The sequence below is a fragment of the Oncorhynchus mykiss genome, chromosome 5 (assembly GCF_057628025.1).
Source record: "Oncorhynchus mykiss isolate SJ-2025 chromosome 5, ASM5762802v1, whole genome shotgun sequence".
Classification (NCBI taxonomy): domain Eukaryota; kingdom Metazoa; phylum Chordata; class Actinopteri; order Salmoniformes; family Salmonidae; genus Oncorhynchus; species Oncorhynchus mykiss.
The window spans coordinates 62308464-62324716 of NC_143026.1; the positions used below are offsets into that span (position 1 = coordinate 62308464).

General features: G+C 45.0%; 1 protein-coding gene across 3 annotated transcripts in view; it reads left to right on the top strand.

Annotated features, from left to right (window-relative positions):
- LOC110524227 (fibrillin-2) overlaps window positions 1-16253 on the top strand; it is a 92113-nt gene that overhangs the window by 38722 nt on the left and 37138 nt on the right. For all 3 annotated transcript variants that reach the window (XM_036978001.2, XM_090235462.1, XM_036978000.2), the window contains exons 8-10: window positions 2424-2549; window positions 7113-7238; window positions 14580-14732. In XM_036978001.2, coding sequence (XP_036833896.2) covers window positions 2424-2549; window positions 7113-7238; window positions 14580-14732 — 405 coding nt within the window. The remainder of the gene's footprint in view (window positions 1-2423; window positions 2550-7112; window positions 7239-14579; window positions 14733-16253) is intronic.

Sequence of the window (16253 nt, forward strand, 5' to 3'; positions counted from 1 at the left end):
GTGAGACGCAGAGTAGATGAAAGGATGATCTCCGCATTTGTGGAGGAAGGGTGATGGTGTGGGGGTGCTTTGCTGGTGACTGTTGGTGATTCATTTAGAATTCAAGTCACACTTAACCAGCATGGTGCAACGATACGCCATCCCATCTGGTTTGCACTTAGTGGTCCTATAATTTGTTTTTCAACAGGACAATGACCCAAAACACACCTCCAGGCTGTGTAAAGGCTATTTGACCAAGAAGGAGAGTGATGGAGTGCTGCATCAGAGAACCTGGCCTCCACAATCACCTGACCTCAACCCAATTGAGGTGGTTTGGGATGAGTTGGAAAAGGAAAAGCAGCCAACAAGTGCTCAGCATATGTGGGAACTCCTTCAAGACTGTTGGAAAAGCATTCCTCATGAAGCTGGTTGAGAGAATACCAAGAGTGTGCAAAGCTGTCATCAAGGCAAAGGGTGGCTACTTTGAACAATCTCAAGTATATTTTGATTTGTTTAAAACTTTTTGGGTTACTACTTGGTTCCATATGTGTTATTTCATCGTTTTGATGTCTTCACTATTATTCTACAATGTAGAATATATTTTTTTAAATAAGGAAAACCCTTTAATGAGTACATGTGTAATAAAAACCTTTGACTGGTCGCCAAAAAGCCCCTGAGCAAAGTCCTGTTGGAATCAGTTCAAAGCACACATGCACATGAATCCCAATGTAAGGATAGCATTCCAGGCGTCATGGATTTGGATGGTCCTCAACACGTGAGCACATTTTCAGGCTTTGTTAAAAGGGAACAGAGGTAAAATATATGCGCATGATTAGAAACAGGCTGGGTGTGTGTGTGTGTGAGAGAGAGAGGGCGGTATTAATCTTGGCTGCTTGGCTGGGTACTGGCAAGGCGTGCCAACTTCCCTCTCACAGAGCTGGATGATCGGGTGTGTGTGTCTGGACGTCTGTGTGTTTCTTTGGGAAGATCTCAATTGCATAGTCATCACGTCCTCTTTCCTCGTCTCTTTCTCTAAACCCATTGGAGGAAAAGGGCCGAGGGGAGGAAACTCTGGCTTTTTCATCCAATGTGTTTTGAGAATGAGATGAGGATGCGAGGAGTATGCAATTGAGATTCTACACTTGACTATGTTTTCATACCATCCAGACAAATACCAGTCTCGGCACACATTCACACACCCGGACCAGACGAACCCTCTTTAGGCACGCTAACGATCTGAGGGGTCTGAGTCAATGTGTTTCCACTGAAGATGACGAAACACCAACACCTCTCTCTTGCCAGCATGGCCAGACTGTGAGCTAATGAAGTGTAAATGTGTGAAGAGGGGAAGAGCAAAGATTATGGATATACTAACAAGATATACATGTCTCTCCGCCCTAACAATGGCAGTCGTTGTGCACAAAGAGGCACAGTAGCCTGTCAAGCTCCCGCCTATCCTTTCTATGACTGGTGAATAGATCTAATTATTTTAATACTTTTTTGAATATTCGATGGGGTTGTTGACGTCAACCGCCTGTATTCAATGAGGAGATGCTATGCTACGAGCCTCATGCAATGAATATGCATAGCCATCTCCAATATGAAGTGTTTTTTTCTGTCGTTTGTCCTACTTACATCAGTACACTCGTAAAAACCTAAGCATTATGCAACTTCGATTCAATCAAATATATGAACCTCACATAGAAAATAAGCCATACATTTTTGTTGTTGAACAAATCCGACACTCATTGACCTCCACACAACAAGTCCAAGTCACCTGGTGGAGGGAGACGAGTCGGGCCTCTCTCTTTAGCTCTTATTCTCTGGGAAGAGGGAGGAAGATGAGGTGATAAATGACTCCTCCCTCTCTTTAACGACTAAAGAAGACATGTCATGCTTCCTGGTTACTGTGTTCACTGTCCAATCAGAGCCCTACGCTCACAGCACCATCCTAGTTACTCATGGCATGATGGGGAAATATACATGAACCCACTCACTTCCTCAAGCAAGTGCTGCAGTCAGGAGTCATCTTGGTTCCTAGGTGGCGGTGCCAAGATATCCTCTGTTCTTTCCTGCTTCGCCCCTTTCAACAGGTTTTAATACGGGACTGAAAGCTCAGGATTTAAAAAAATATTTTAGCCATAAGTCTTCTCATGATTGATTATTGTAATGTAATGTATGCGCCCAGCCTACTTCACTTTAAAGGCTAAGGTGCTGTAAATCAGAGAGTGTAAAATCCAAATTCATTCACACACATTTATAGACTCCATCTGATTCAAGGTTAGTGGGCAGCAAAGCTTTGGGAGATTCTTAGCTCATTAAGAGTAAACAGAGTATTTAAAATGCATCTCTTAAAGCAACGCCTGTTAAGGCGCTGCTTATTTGTGCTGATGGTCTACATTCTCTCTCTCTCTCCCTCCTTTCACCCTCTTGTCCCCCTGTAGATGTGGATGAGTGCCAGGCCATCCCGGGGCTGTGTGCAGGAGGTAATTGCATCAACACAGTGGGCTCCTATGAGTGTAAATGTCCTGCGGGCCACCGCCAGAGTGACACCAGCCACAAGTGTGAAGGTGAGTCACACACACACAGTCCACAGACCCTCTGTGGTGATGTTATGTTATGCACCTTTTATAAGAAATAGGAATGTATAACAATGAGTTGGTGTAATGGAAAACACATTGGCCATGAATTAAAGTAGGCTTAGCTAAGTGAACTCAATGCCTCAGTTAAGAATTTGATTTTGAATTGCGAGCGTAGATCCATTGTTGAGTTTTTTTTGCCAGGGTTTTGTTAGCAGTTTTTTTTTTTTTTTAGTACTGTGGCTATTGGCTTCTGTGGTTATCAAGTCTCTGATATGGAAACGTACACACACATAAGGAAGGATGAAAGGGTGCATTTGAAGAGGATTTGAACGGCGCCTGGGTGTCCAGTGACAGCTATAGAGAGAGAGAGAGAGCTCAGCTGTTAGACATCAGTAGACCCTGAGGGTTAATGAAGGGTTGGAAACACTCATATACCCGGAGGAGCCTCTAATTAGCTGGTCATGTGATGAGGGAAGGATTCACACACACATACACTCACTCTCTCTCTCTCTCTCTCTCTCGCTCTGACACAGAGACAGGCATGCTTTCATGCACTCACACAGACACACACATAGACACTGCTGTCCTATCACAGTCCCAATGAAATCGGATTGTGCCGCAGCATCCCTATGGTGCTAGAGGCCTGTTGGTTGGACTAGAGCAGGAGAGGTGTCCTGTGCCCTTTAGTCTTTGAAGCCTGGTGGGATGAGAGGCAGCGTGTGGGGGTGGAGATCCTCGGAGGTTAACTAATTACAGGACAATTGGAGACAGTAGTGGATCAGCCCCAGGCTTGAGGCTCCGTCGCTGGGCTTTGTTTGGGCCACGGTGGGGGCTGGATGGTGGATGCATTTAGGTAACATTGTTTTAGAGCTTAATTGGGGCAGAGTCCGTTTTTAGTCTCAAAACATCAAGTATTTAATTAAAGGGTAGAGAATACAAAGTTGAACCATCCATAACTATAAATACCCAGATACCTCAAATAGCACAGCTCTGAGATTGCGAGATTCAAACCCCATTTTGTTCACTTATGACATCACCGACCACCATCAGTATTCCAAAGGAAAATGGGTTTCAAAATGCCCTCCAAGTTTATGCACAAACATGGCGTCATATTCTAGTGGAGCCAGCCTTGGAGCTGTTAACATGTCTGGGAGGTAGCTCTTCTTTGCCAAAGCAGCCTACCTGATTTCATAGCTCCTTTCGCTCCAGTCGTGTTTCGCACTCGTTCTTTTTTCTCTCCTTCTTTCTTTTGCCCCCCATTTTCCTTCCATAAATACAGTCGCCTGGCACAGGGCCAGCTGTTAGCGCTAGCACAAAGAAACACTTACAGAGCAGAGATGACTTCAGCGTTATATACACGGACCTCCCCGTAGCATCTGACACTTGTAGACCCACACTCACTATACACACTACACATACTATACATGCAGACAAACTCTTACACACACTCACACACACCTGTACTATACACACGCGCACACACATACACACTCACTCATACATATACACAATGCATACATACTTTCTCTCGCACACAAACACAGTCTCACAACACACACTTTGATGATTGAACAGTGGTCATTTATCCAGGTGGCAGACATTTCCCTAAACACACACAGCGCTCCATGTCTGAGCTGTGTAAAGTCTGGTCCTATTCCGGGGGAATGCTGACACCACGTTTATTTTGCTGCTCTTTTATGACTTGAGGAGAACCTTTCACCAAAGCAGTCTGACAATAGTCAGCAGGGGACCCAGTGCCTCTTAACTTCCCACTGTGTGCGTCATTACAAAACACACACACACACACTGCCCCATAGACAGCATTAATGCTTACCCACTGCCAACACACACCACACACACCACTAATGCATACCGACCGACTGCGCACACACACATTTAGGGGCCCGCCTCTCACACACCGCGCTATAAACACACGCATACTGTAATTTGACCAAAAGGGTAATTATATATGTGTATAAATAAGCGTAACACAGCATATAAACCCAATGCCTTCTGGAGCCTCACTTCACTCTCACCATCATATACTGTAATACACCACACGATAGACTGGACTGTGCCAAGTACACATATACACACACACACACACACTCTCTCTCTCTCTCTCTCTCTCTCTCTCTCTCTCTTATATATATATATATATATATATATATATATATATATATATTCATACACACTAGCTATATACTGCTGACTCCCAGGTTTAGTGTACAGATGTAGGATCTTAATTTGATCATTGTTGAAACCAAGGAAGAAACCTAGATAGGAACCAGGCTCTGATGGGTGGCCAGTCCTCTTCTGACAGTTCCCGGTAGAGATTATAAGAGTACATGGCCAGTAGCCCTTTCCTGCAGTCAAATTATCTAGTGGCCTTATGGGTGGAATGTTATTCATATTTTAGCTGCCGAAAATCCAGTGTTTCTGTGTCAAACTTTTATTATATTTCAGTCTTCTGTGATTTATATATATATATATATATATATATATATATAAGTCTAATATTGGGATGCGAACTCAAATGTTATACATTTCAACTCTATTTCTGACATGGTACAGGTGTCTTCTCTTTTTCAAGCGTTGCAAACGTTCATTGATGACCAGCAGGGTCAGCTAATAATCACAGTGGTTATAGAGGGTGCAACAGGTCAGCTAATAATCACAGTGGTTATAGAGGGTGCAACAGGTCAGCTAATAATCACAGTGGTTATAGAGGGTGCAACAGGTCAGCTAATAATCACAGTGGTTATAGAGGGTGCAACAGGTCAGCTAATAATCACAGTGGTTATAGAGGGTGCAACAGGTCAGCTAATAATCACAGTGGTTATAGAGGGTGCAACAGGTCAGCTAATAATCACAGTGGTTATAGAGGGTGCAACAGGTCAGCTAATAATCACAGTGGTTATAGAGGGTGCAACAGGTCAGCTAATAATCACAGTGGTTATAGAGGGTGCAACAGGTCAGCTAATAATCACAGTGGTTATAGAGGGTGCAACAGGTCAGCTAATAATCACAGTGGTTATAGAGGGTGCAACAGGTCAGCTAATAATCACAGTGGTTATAGAGGGTGCAACAGGTCAGCTAATAATCACAGTGGATATAGAGGGTGCAACAGGTCAGCTAATAATCACAGTGGTTATAGAGGGTGCAACAGGTCAGCTAATAATCACAGTGGTTATAGAGGGTGCAACAGGTCAGCTAATAATCACAGTGGATATAGAGGGTGCAACAGGTCAGCTAATAATCACAGTGGTTATAGAGGGTGCAACAGGTCAGCTAATAATCACAGTGGTTATAGAGGGTGCAACAGGTCAGCTAATAATCACAGTGGATATAGAGGGTGCAACAGGTCAGCTAATAATCACAGTGGTTATAGAGGGTGCAACAGGTCAGCACCTCAGGAGTAAAATGTCAATTGGCTTTTCATAGCCAAACATTCAGAGATTGAGACAACAGGTGTGATAGAGAGAGAGAGAGAGAGAGAGAGAGAGAAAGGGAGGGGGAGAGGGTCAAACAGCAGGTACGGGACAAGGTAGCAGGTCCGGTGAACAGGTCAGGGTTCCATAGCCTCAGGCAGAACAGCAGAAACTGGATCAGCAGCACAACCAGGTGGACTGGGGACAGGGACAGCCAGTCCTGTGGCATGGTCCTAGGGCTCAGGTCCACCGGGAGAGGGAGAGAGAGAGGGAGAGACTTAAAGGCAGCATACTTAAGTTCACACAGGACACCAGATAAGACAGGAGAATTATACCAGATAGGACAGACTGACCCTGACCATAGTCTCTCCGGGGCAGCTGAAGTATTCCCATGATGTGTGTGTGGGAAACTCTAACCATTTAGACCTCTTGAAATCCACCACAGTTATGAAGTCCACTGAGGTATGTTGAACATTGTTAAGTGTAGACCAGCGTGAAATAAAGTCATGAGTCTTTGACGGAACACAATCCCAGAGATTTTCCATATGACCGCCTCTTCCTTTTGTAGACTTCAGACCTCCACTCAGGTTGGCTTGACTGTGTCTAGTACACTCTTAGAAAGAAAGGTGCTATCTAGAACCTAAAAGGGTTCTTCGGCTGTCCCCATTGGACAACCCTTTGAAGAACCCTTTAGGGTTCCAGGTAGAACCCTTTCGTGTTCCATGTAGAACCCTTTCCACAAGGGTTCTACATGGAACCCAGAAGGGTTCTAACTGGAATCAAAAAGGGTTCTCCTATTGGGACAGCCAAAGAACCCTTTTAGAACCATTTTTTTTCAATCAGTATAGCAGTTGTTCCTGCTCTTGTATTTAGAGTTACTAGCAGTTATTATTTGAGGTCCTCGAGTGTATTTGACAGATGAAATATTGTCCACTTCTTCAAATATTTGACATGGATCCAACTACTTTGAGCAGCTGTTATCGAGGTAAAGGATTTCTTCCGAATAATGCCCGTGATAGGGGTTTTGAGTTACCGCGTGTGTATGGTGAGTGTATGACCATCATGAAGCTCAGTGTTTTCTCTAACTCCAATGATCTAATTGTTTGTGTGTGCGTTTCAGATATTGACGAGTGCAGCACTAACCCAGGTGTTTGTGACGGAGGTGAATGCACCAACACAGCCGGCAGCTACGTCTGCACCTGTCCCCGTGGTTACATCACCAGCACTGACGGTGCCAGATGTGTAGGTGAGTTACCGCTGCCCCCCCCCAGCACACACCCCTCCCTCCTTCACCCTCTTGTTAGCCACTGACTGTTCACATCTGGACGTATCCCTGCCTCCGTCCTCTCTTTCTCCCTCCATCCCTTCCTGTGACTAGTGTTCTGATGACTCAAGCAGGTCGGCCTTGACTGCTGTAATTACAGTTAGCATTAGCACCTCTCTGACTCACACCCTGAAATACTACCAGGTGTTAATGTAGAGCGCATGCAATCTCTGGCAGCTCATCTCAAAATGGCCGCCAGAGAGCTGGCCCTGTTGCTTTCGAACAACTTTCGATTGGGAGTCCAACAACTCTCCTACACTCACGGCCCCTCTCCTAGCCAAGTAGAACCACTTGATTGCTTTAATAGTCGTGCGCCCCAAAGTCTACTAGACAGGAGAACGCGGTATTCAAATTCTCTCCTGGGTCAAAGTTTTGTTGGCCCTCCTCTCACATTGGCACGCGATCCATTTTCCATCATCTGCTGAATATCCCTGCTGTACTTGTTTGTTGTCTTTTGGCTAATAAAGGGAAACCGGGTGAAAATGCCAAGCGAACAATGAACAGTGTCAACAATGATCTCACAAGGAGCCCTCTGTTCTTTTCTGTTCTGCCTGGCCTGGTCGTGTGGCAGATTGTTTAGCCTCAAGGTAGAAAGCATCTGTACTCACTTAGAGGCCTGCAGGGGAACAAAGCTGACACCACCACGACAACAAGCAAGACGAGCCAGAGAAGAGGGGAGAAAGAGAGGGGGAGGAGAGAGGAGAAAACTATCCAAACTATCCCCGTTCTCTGTTGTTCAGTGCCGGAACAAAGGGGTAGAGGAGTGGGCGAGAGGGACAAGGGGAAGGGTGAGGGAAGCGTAGCCTGATTGGGAACATGCGTGTGGAAAATGACGGTCCACTGGGGTAGGAACAGGGGGGTGGTGGCGGGAGGAGAGGGAGACATATGGGATGGGTCTCTTGCTCTCACTTCACTTTGACCAAGACTCTATTGCTCTGGATCGCTTTCTCATCTGTCTTTGCTGTCTTTCCCAGCCTGCTCTACTCTTTGACCCAGTAGACTCCCTCTCTTTCTCGCTCCCTCTCGCTCGCGCTCTCTCTCTCTCTCTCATCTCACTTCTATCTCTCTGTCTTCCCCCAATTCTCTCTTATTTGACCCAGTAGACTCCTTCGTTTTTGTCCCCCCCCCCACCATCTCTCTCTCTCTCTCTCTCTCTCTCTCTCTCTCTCTCTCTCTCTCTCTCTCTCTCTCTCGTCAGGGGGAGATTGAGGAGAGACTGGACTCTACTGGGTCACACTGGAGATATTTCTTTCTGCTAACATTCCTCCCATCCCCCTCTCTTTCTTTCTCTGCCCCCTCCCTCTCTTGCTTTCTCCCTCTCCCCTCCATGCCCCTTTTTGTCTTACCCCGTTTTCTCTTTCTCACCCAGAGTGCCCATCCATCTGTCTAGTGTAACCCGGTGAACTGAGTCCCCAGGAACAAATAAAAGAGAGCTGTGATTTCAGGCCCTGTCTGACACATTGACACATCCCGCCGTATATCCTCGGCTCCAGCCAGACCCATGCTGTGGCTGGCTCCCCTGTGTGAGTCGACCGACTCGGCCCTGTTTGCTTGGGTGCGTTTTGCGAGTGGAGGTAGACTAAGAAGCTACACATGAGGTGAGCGAGGGGCTCCAGGTCCAGGAATGTCGGCTCTAGCCGAGCTGATTTCTTGCATGCCTCCCCTGGCCCTGGGCTGGCGTTATTCTGGGACAGCGTAGCGTGGAGAAGCAGACCGGAGGGACCTGTTGAGCCCGACACTAATCAGCCCTAATGCCTCATCCGTCGCATTGTGAAAACCCAGTCTGTATAAAAGAAAGCATGCAGTTGTGCTGTTCTGTAAAGGCTAGCTAGCTAGCTAGCTACGGGTCTGGTTCCAATTTAAGTCATCATCATCCCCATCACCGCCCTCCCTTCCATTCCGTTCCCTCACCCACTCTCCTTCCCTCTAATGGCCTGTTCCCACCCACCCCTCACCGCCCCACAATTCTGCCCCCAGCTGGGTTGGTCCCTTGGTAAGGAGGGAGGGGAAGTTGGGCTGTTTAAAGTGCAAGTCTATAAGCTCCAGACACAGAGCTTCTCATGTCCAATATAATTGTCCAGGATTGCTCCACATGGAACTGATTAATTCCGGACTGCTAGCTCATTAGACAAGTTAATCGACTTGCACGTCTCCCTCCTGTAGGGGATTTGATCTGTTCGAAGGGAAAAGACTGCAGAATCTTCAAACAACAACTTTATAATAAGATTTGCAAAAATGGAGTAATTAACTATGCACTTCAACAGTGCATAGTTAAGGCCCAACGAACAGAGTTGGCTCTCAGCTTTTATAGAAAAGTCAAACCTCTTTGTCTCTGTGGCAGTTAGCAGATGTGTGCAAACAGGGGTGGGGAACATAGTGTATAAAAGGCGTTTAGCTTGTCTGTGTAGATTAAGATAGCTGACTTTGCCACCATTGTCTGTTCCTTCCTGCAAGTTTCCACACAGAGGAGTTCCTGCAGATAGTACAAACGGGATGTCACATACTGAGGTCGCACCCGGCTCTTATCTGTACGCCCAGACATATAACTAAGACACAAGACAACAAGCCTGCATCAGAAAAAAAAACACTTGCATATAACAATGGACAATGGTAAAAACAGCATATTATGTCTAATTGTGTAATTTTCCAAAACATTTACTCCCTTTTGAGACTAAGTCTCAACCTAATGGAGAAAAAAAAGCATTTTCATCAAACAAAAATTAACATCATTTGGAAAGAGGGAAAAGGAAATACTTTCTTACACTTAGAAGATTACAGTTGTAAATGACCTCCGTTGTCATTGAGTTTCAAACCTTCACATAGTGCAATTTACTCTCAGAAAGGGGAAAGGAACATGAATTAAACATCAGTACACGCTTCATCCCCAGACACAAGGCAATCATTTCACTGTAAGGTGTTGCATTCGGAGGATGTGACAAATAAAATTTGGTTTGATTTGAATCGAATCGCCTCGTTGACGCTGTCTACATTACCATGTGAGCACCATTTACATGACCCGCCTCGTTGACACTGTCTACATTACCATGTGAGCACCATTTACATGACCCGCCTCGTTGACACTGTACATTACCATGTGAGCACCATTTACATGACCCGCCTCGTTGACACTGTCTACATTACCATGTGAGCACCATTTACATGACCCGCCTCGTTGACACTGTCTACATTACCATGTGAGCACCATTTACATGACCCGCATCGTGGGCATGGCTTATGAACATGCTGCAAAATTAACTCAATGTTTTTACCTTGGTGTTATGGATTATCACCATCTTCATCAGGCATGTAATCAGGCATAGGAAAGTAAATTGGGTTCAGGGGTCAGTAATGGCATGGTGGGAATAGTGTCAACGGTTTTGCTACACAATTTCTTAACATAAGTTAGAATAAGCATTTTTGCAAAAAAAAGATAACTAAGCCATAAACCAACCAATGAAATATTGTATCTCCCATAACACCAAACAATGACTGAACCCATCCAAACGGATTCCAATCGTTGTCTGATTGGTGTTCGTTTGCGCGATCACCGCTGAGCTCTTTCAGATGTTCCACGACAATAGTCAAGTTACCCACACCCCGGGGTGTGAATGTACAGCCATGGTCACCTATCATTTGGCACCCTCTGCCGGAGATATGATGCTACTACTACAGCGAACTGCCCTTCTGGTGAGGTGGCCTCCGGTACACAGGGATCTGTGGCTATTCTTTCAACTCCTCACTGAAAGTTGACAATAGTGTCTGAAATCACAACACTATCTCTGCAGCTAACACCCTTATGCAAACATTCTGTCTCAAATACATTCCCTGAATGTACTTAGCCTCCTGTTACAAAAACATTTGCACATAAATCATTCCATCTAACCCAAAACATATTAGTCACTACTGCTAGTCCACTTGTATAGTTATAAGCATACTAAAACATGCGTAAGTCAATTGTACTCTATCATCCAGAAAGCTATATGTATTGATGCGCTTTGACATTAGAATTCTGATAACATGGTAAAACAAAACCCCTACTATCAATGTCCCCATCATGGTTATACAACCCACATTTAGAATGACAGTCTTCAGTGCTCCACGTTGAGTCTATCACTCAAATTCAAGACCCTAAACTTAGCACACACCGATACGGTTAGAATGTACATTTACTAACAGGGGGACCGGACCATATGTTATCAGTAATAACTGTTCTCATTACAGCCCCCGTTTGTCCCTGTTTTACTGTCGCCAGTGGTATGTTAATGACAGATCGGTATCTCAATGCATTTCAATCCAAATTGCAATAAGCTTCCCAGTGTGTAAACCTCCAATATCAACGTGATACCCCAAATAAACAGTTTAGAGCAACCCTAAATTAATTTACAGGCACAGTTGATCACCCCCCTCCTTCCGGGCACTCTTCTTCTGGCGTTTCTTCATGTTTCTCTTCAGAAAGTGTTGCAGTTCGTCCTCCCAACGGCACACGTTCAAAGTGGATGGCCCTTGATAATGTCTCTCACCTGAGCCGCCACAGTCCATTATGTCTTTGTCCATTTTCCTACCAGTTCACCAGCAGCATGAGAGAAGTGTGGACGGGATCTCTCTCCATGCTCACGCCACCTGGACTCATGTCGCACTCCTGAGAGAAAAGGCATGAGGGAAAAGGCAGTTGATAGCTTCGACTGGATGCTGTGTACAGGTTGCTGGCTCGGACTCAGGTCTCACGGTAGAAGTGGTGAAGAACAAGGTCCTGTCTTCAGCCAGTTAGGGGGGGGTGAAGTTCACGCTGTTCTCGTCATTTTATTTCTTCCATACATCAAGATACCTGTAGTCACTATCGCCATAACTTCGAGAGAGGACAGAACAAAACAACAGTTTAAGACATTCCTGATTCTGGAATTTCAGATGATTTATTCACCGTATGACAAATTATTACATTCCCAATTTTCTTAATACCAACATTTCTAAGACAAATGTCAAAGAGCATAACAACACACTTGTTCAAACCATTTTGCAAATTTGCTTATACTCCCTTATCATACTGCCGACCTCTCTGCAGAGTTACCCCTTAGGGAGAAATCCAGGCTGAACCGCAGACCCAAACAACAGCATAGGATGTCTACTTTTGTATATTTCCACAACACTCCCTCTTTCCCCTGTCTACTTCTGTCTTTCCACCTACACTTTCATCTGCATTACACACACAAACACACGCATGCACCAAGGGACCCTCACTTCTTCTCCACCTACCCGAACACACCCTTTCCCTCCCCCTTCCTCCCCCAGCCTACTGACCATGACCTGAGGGACGGCTGTTAGTTGTAACCTCTCCTCAGGGCCGGAGGAGCCACAACTCCATCCCTACTCCCAATTGCGTACCATCTTTGTGGAAGGGAGGTGATTGTCAAGCTTTTTTGTGCTAAAAGCTTTTGCATTGTCTTGTGATCCTGAAGAATGTACAAACCCTTGTTTCCCGTCACAATCGTACACTGTGAGCCAGAAGAAGCTGGGTTTATACAGTGAGGGAAAAAATTATTTGATCCCCTGCTGATTTTGTACCATTTTGCCCACTGACAAAGAAATGATCAGTCTATAATTTTAATGGTAGGTTAATTTTAACAGTGAGAGACAGAATAACAACAACAAAAATCCAGAAAAACTCATGTCAAAAATGTTATACATTGATTTGCATTTTAATGAGGGAAATAAGTATTTGACCCCCTCTCAATCAGAAAGATTTCTGGCTCCCAGGTGTCTTTTATACAGGTAATGGGAGTGCTCCTAATCTCAGCTTGTTACCTGAATAAAAGACACCTGTCCACAGAAGCAATCAATCAATCAGATTCCAAACTCTGCACCATGGCCAAGACCAAAGAGCTCTCCAAGGATGTCAGGGACAAGGTTGTAGACCTACACAAGGCTGGAATGGGCTACAAGACCATCGCCAAGCAGCTTGGACAACAGTTGGTGCGATTATTCGCAAATGGAAGAAACACAAAAGAACTGTCAATCTCCCTCGGCCTGGGGCTCTATGCAAGATCTCACCTTGCGGAGTTGCAATGATCATGAGAACGGTGAGGAATCAGCCCAGAACTACACGGGAGGATCTTGTCAATGATCTCAAGGCAGCTGGGACCATAGTCACCAAGAAAACAATTGGTAACACACTACGCCATGAAGGACTGAAATCCTGCAGCACCCGCAAGGTCCCCCTGCTCAAGAAAGCACATATACATGCCTGTCTGAAGTTTGCCAATGAACATCTGAATGATTCAGAGGACAACTGGGTGAAAGTGTTGAGGTCAGATGAGACCAAAATGGAGCTCAACTCGAAGTGTTTGGAGGAGGAGGAATGCTGCCTATTGCCCCAAGAACACCATCCCCACCGTCAAACATGGAGGTGGAAACATTATGCTTTGGGGGTGTTTTTCTGCTAAGGGGACAGGACAACTTCACCGCATCAAAGGGACGATGGACGGGGCCATGTACTGTCAAATATTGGGTGAGAACCTTCCCTCGGCCAGGGCATTGAAAATGGGTCGTGGATGGGTATTCCAGTATGACAATGACCCAAAACATACGGCCAAGTCAACAAAGGAGTGGCTCAAGAAGAAGCACATTAAGGTCCTGGAGTGGCCTATCCAGTCTCCAGACCTTAATCCCATAGAAAATCTGTGGAGGGAGCTGAAGGTTCGAGTTGCCAAATGTCAGCCTCGAAACCTTAATGACTTGGAGAAGATCTGCAAAGAGGAGTGGGACAAAATCCCTCCTGAGATGTGTGCAAACCTGGTGGCCAACTACAAGAAACGCCTGACCTCTGTGATTGCCAACAAGGGTTTTGCCACCAAGTACTAAGTCATGTTTTGCAGAGGAGTCAAATACTTATTTCCCTCATTAAAATGCAAACCAATTTATAACATTTTTGACATGCTTTTTGTTGTTCTTATTCTGTCTCTCACTGTTCAAATAAACCTACCATTAAAATTATAGACAGATCATTTCTTTGTCAGTGGGCAAACTTACAAAATCAGCAGGGGATCAAATACTTTTTTCCCTCACTGTACCTTGTCACCAGAGTATTTACAGTATTGTAAATTATGCATTATAACATGGTCTGCCTAACATGAGATGTTCTACATGACCTGGAAGTCAAACGTGATTACAACATCATGAGCGATTTGAGTGACTCACCCTGAAGCAAACTGACCTCTCTTCCCAACTCTCTTTCTCTCTTCCTTCTCCCTCCATCCTCTCCTCCCTCAGACCAGCGTGTGGGCACGTGTTTCTCAGCGCTAGCGAGTGGGCGCTGTGCAGGTGACCTGCAGGGCCAGTATACCAAGATGCAGTGCTGCTGTGACACGGGCCGCTGCTGGGCTTCTGGACAGATCCCTGAGATGTGCCCTGTCAGAGGGTCCGGTGAGTACACGCATGAACACACACACACACACACTCTCTCCTCCTCGTCTGTCTCAGACACACACACAACTTACGACTTCTAACCCACAGTCCAAACTCCCCTTTGCACTCAATTGCTGAGTTATTTTGTGCATGTGTTATGAATGAACACCTTGAATAGCTGGGATTGCCTGTCATTCATTTTTTTTTATTTCACCTTTATTTAACCAGGTAGGCTGGTTGAGAACAAGTTCTCATTTACAACTGCGACCTGGCCAAGATAATGCAAAGCAGTGTAACACAAACAATAACACAGAGCTACACATGGAATAAACAAACATACAGTCAATAACACAGTAGAAAAAAGTATACAGTGCCTTGCGAAAGTATTCGGCCCCCTTGAACTTTGCGACCTTTTGCCACATTTCAGGCTTCAAACATAAAGATATAAAACTGTAGTTTTTTGTGAAGAATCAACAACAAGTGGGACACAATCATGAAGTGGAACAACATTTATTGGATATTTCAAACTTTTTTAACAAAAAAAAAAAACAAAAACTGAAAAATTGGGCGTGCAAAATTATTCAGCCCCTTTACTTTCAGTGCAGCAAACTCTCTCCAGAAGGTCAGTGAGGATCTCTGAATGATCCGATGTTGACCTAAATGACTAATGATGATAAATACAATCCACCTGTGTGTAATCAAGTTTCCGTATAAATGCACCTGCACTGTGATAGTCTCAGAGGTCCGTTAAAAGCGCAGAGAGCATCATGAAGAACAAGGAACACACCAGGCAGGTCCGAGATACTATTGTGAAGAAGTTTACAGCCGGATTTGGATACAAAAAGATTTCCCAAGCTTTAAACATCCCAAGGAGCACTGTGCAAGCGATAATATTGAAATGGAAGGAGTATCAGACCACTGCAAATCTACCAAGACCTGGCCGTCCCTCTAAACTTTCAGCTCATACAAGGAGAAGACTGATCAGAGATGCAGCCAAGAGGCCCATGATCACTCTGGGTGAACTGCAGAGATCTACCGCTGAGGTGGGAGACTCTGTCCATAGGACAACAATCAGTCGTATTTTGCACAAATCTGGCCTTTATGGAAGAGTGGCAAGAAGAAAGCCATTTCTTAAAGATATCCATAAAAAGTGTAGTTTAAAGTTTGCCACAAGCCACCTGGGAGACACACCAAACATGTGGAAGAAGGTGCTCTGGTCAGATGAAACCAAAATTGACCTTTTTGGCAACAATGCAAAATGTTATGTTTGGCGTAAAAGCAACACAGCTGAACACACCATCCCCACTGTCAAACATGGTGGTGGAAGCATCATGGTTTGGGCCTGCTTTTCTTCAGCAGGGACAGGGAAGATGGTTAAAATTGATGGGAAGATGGATTGAGCCAAATACAGGACCATTCTGGAAGAAAACCTGATGGAGTCTGCAAAAGACCTGAGACTGGGACGGAGATTTGTCTTCCAACAAGACAATGATCCAAAACATAAAGCAAAATCTACAATGGAATGGTTCAAAAATAAAC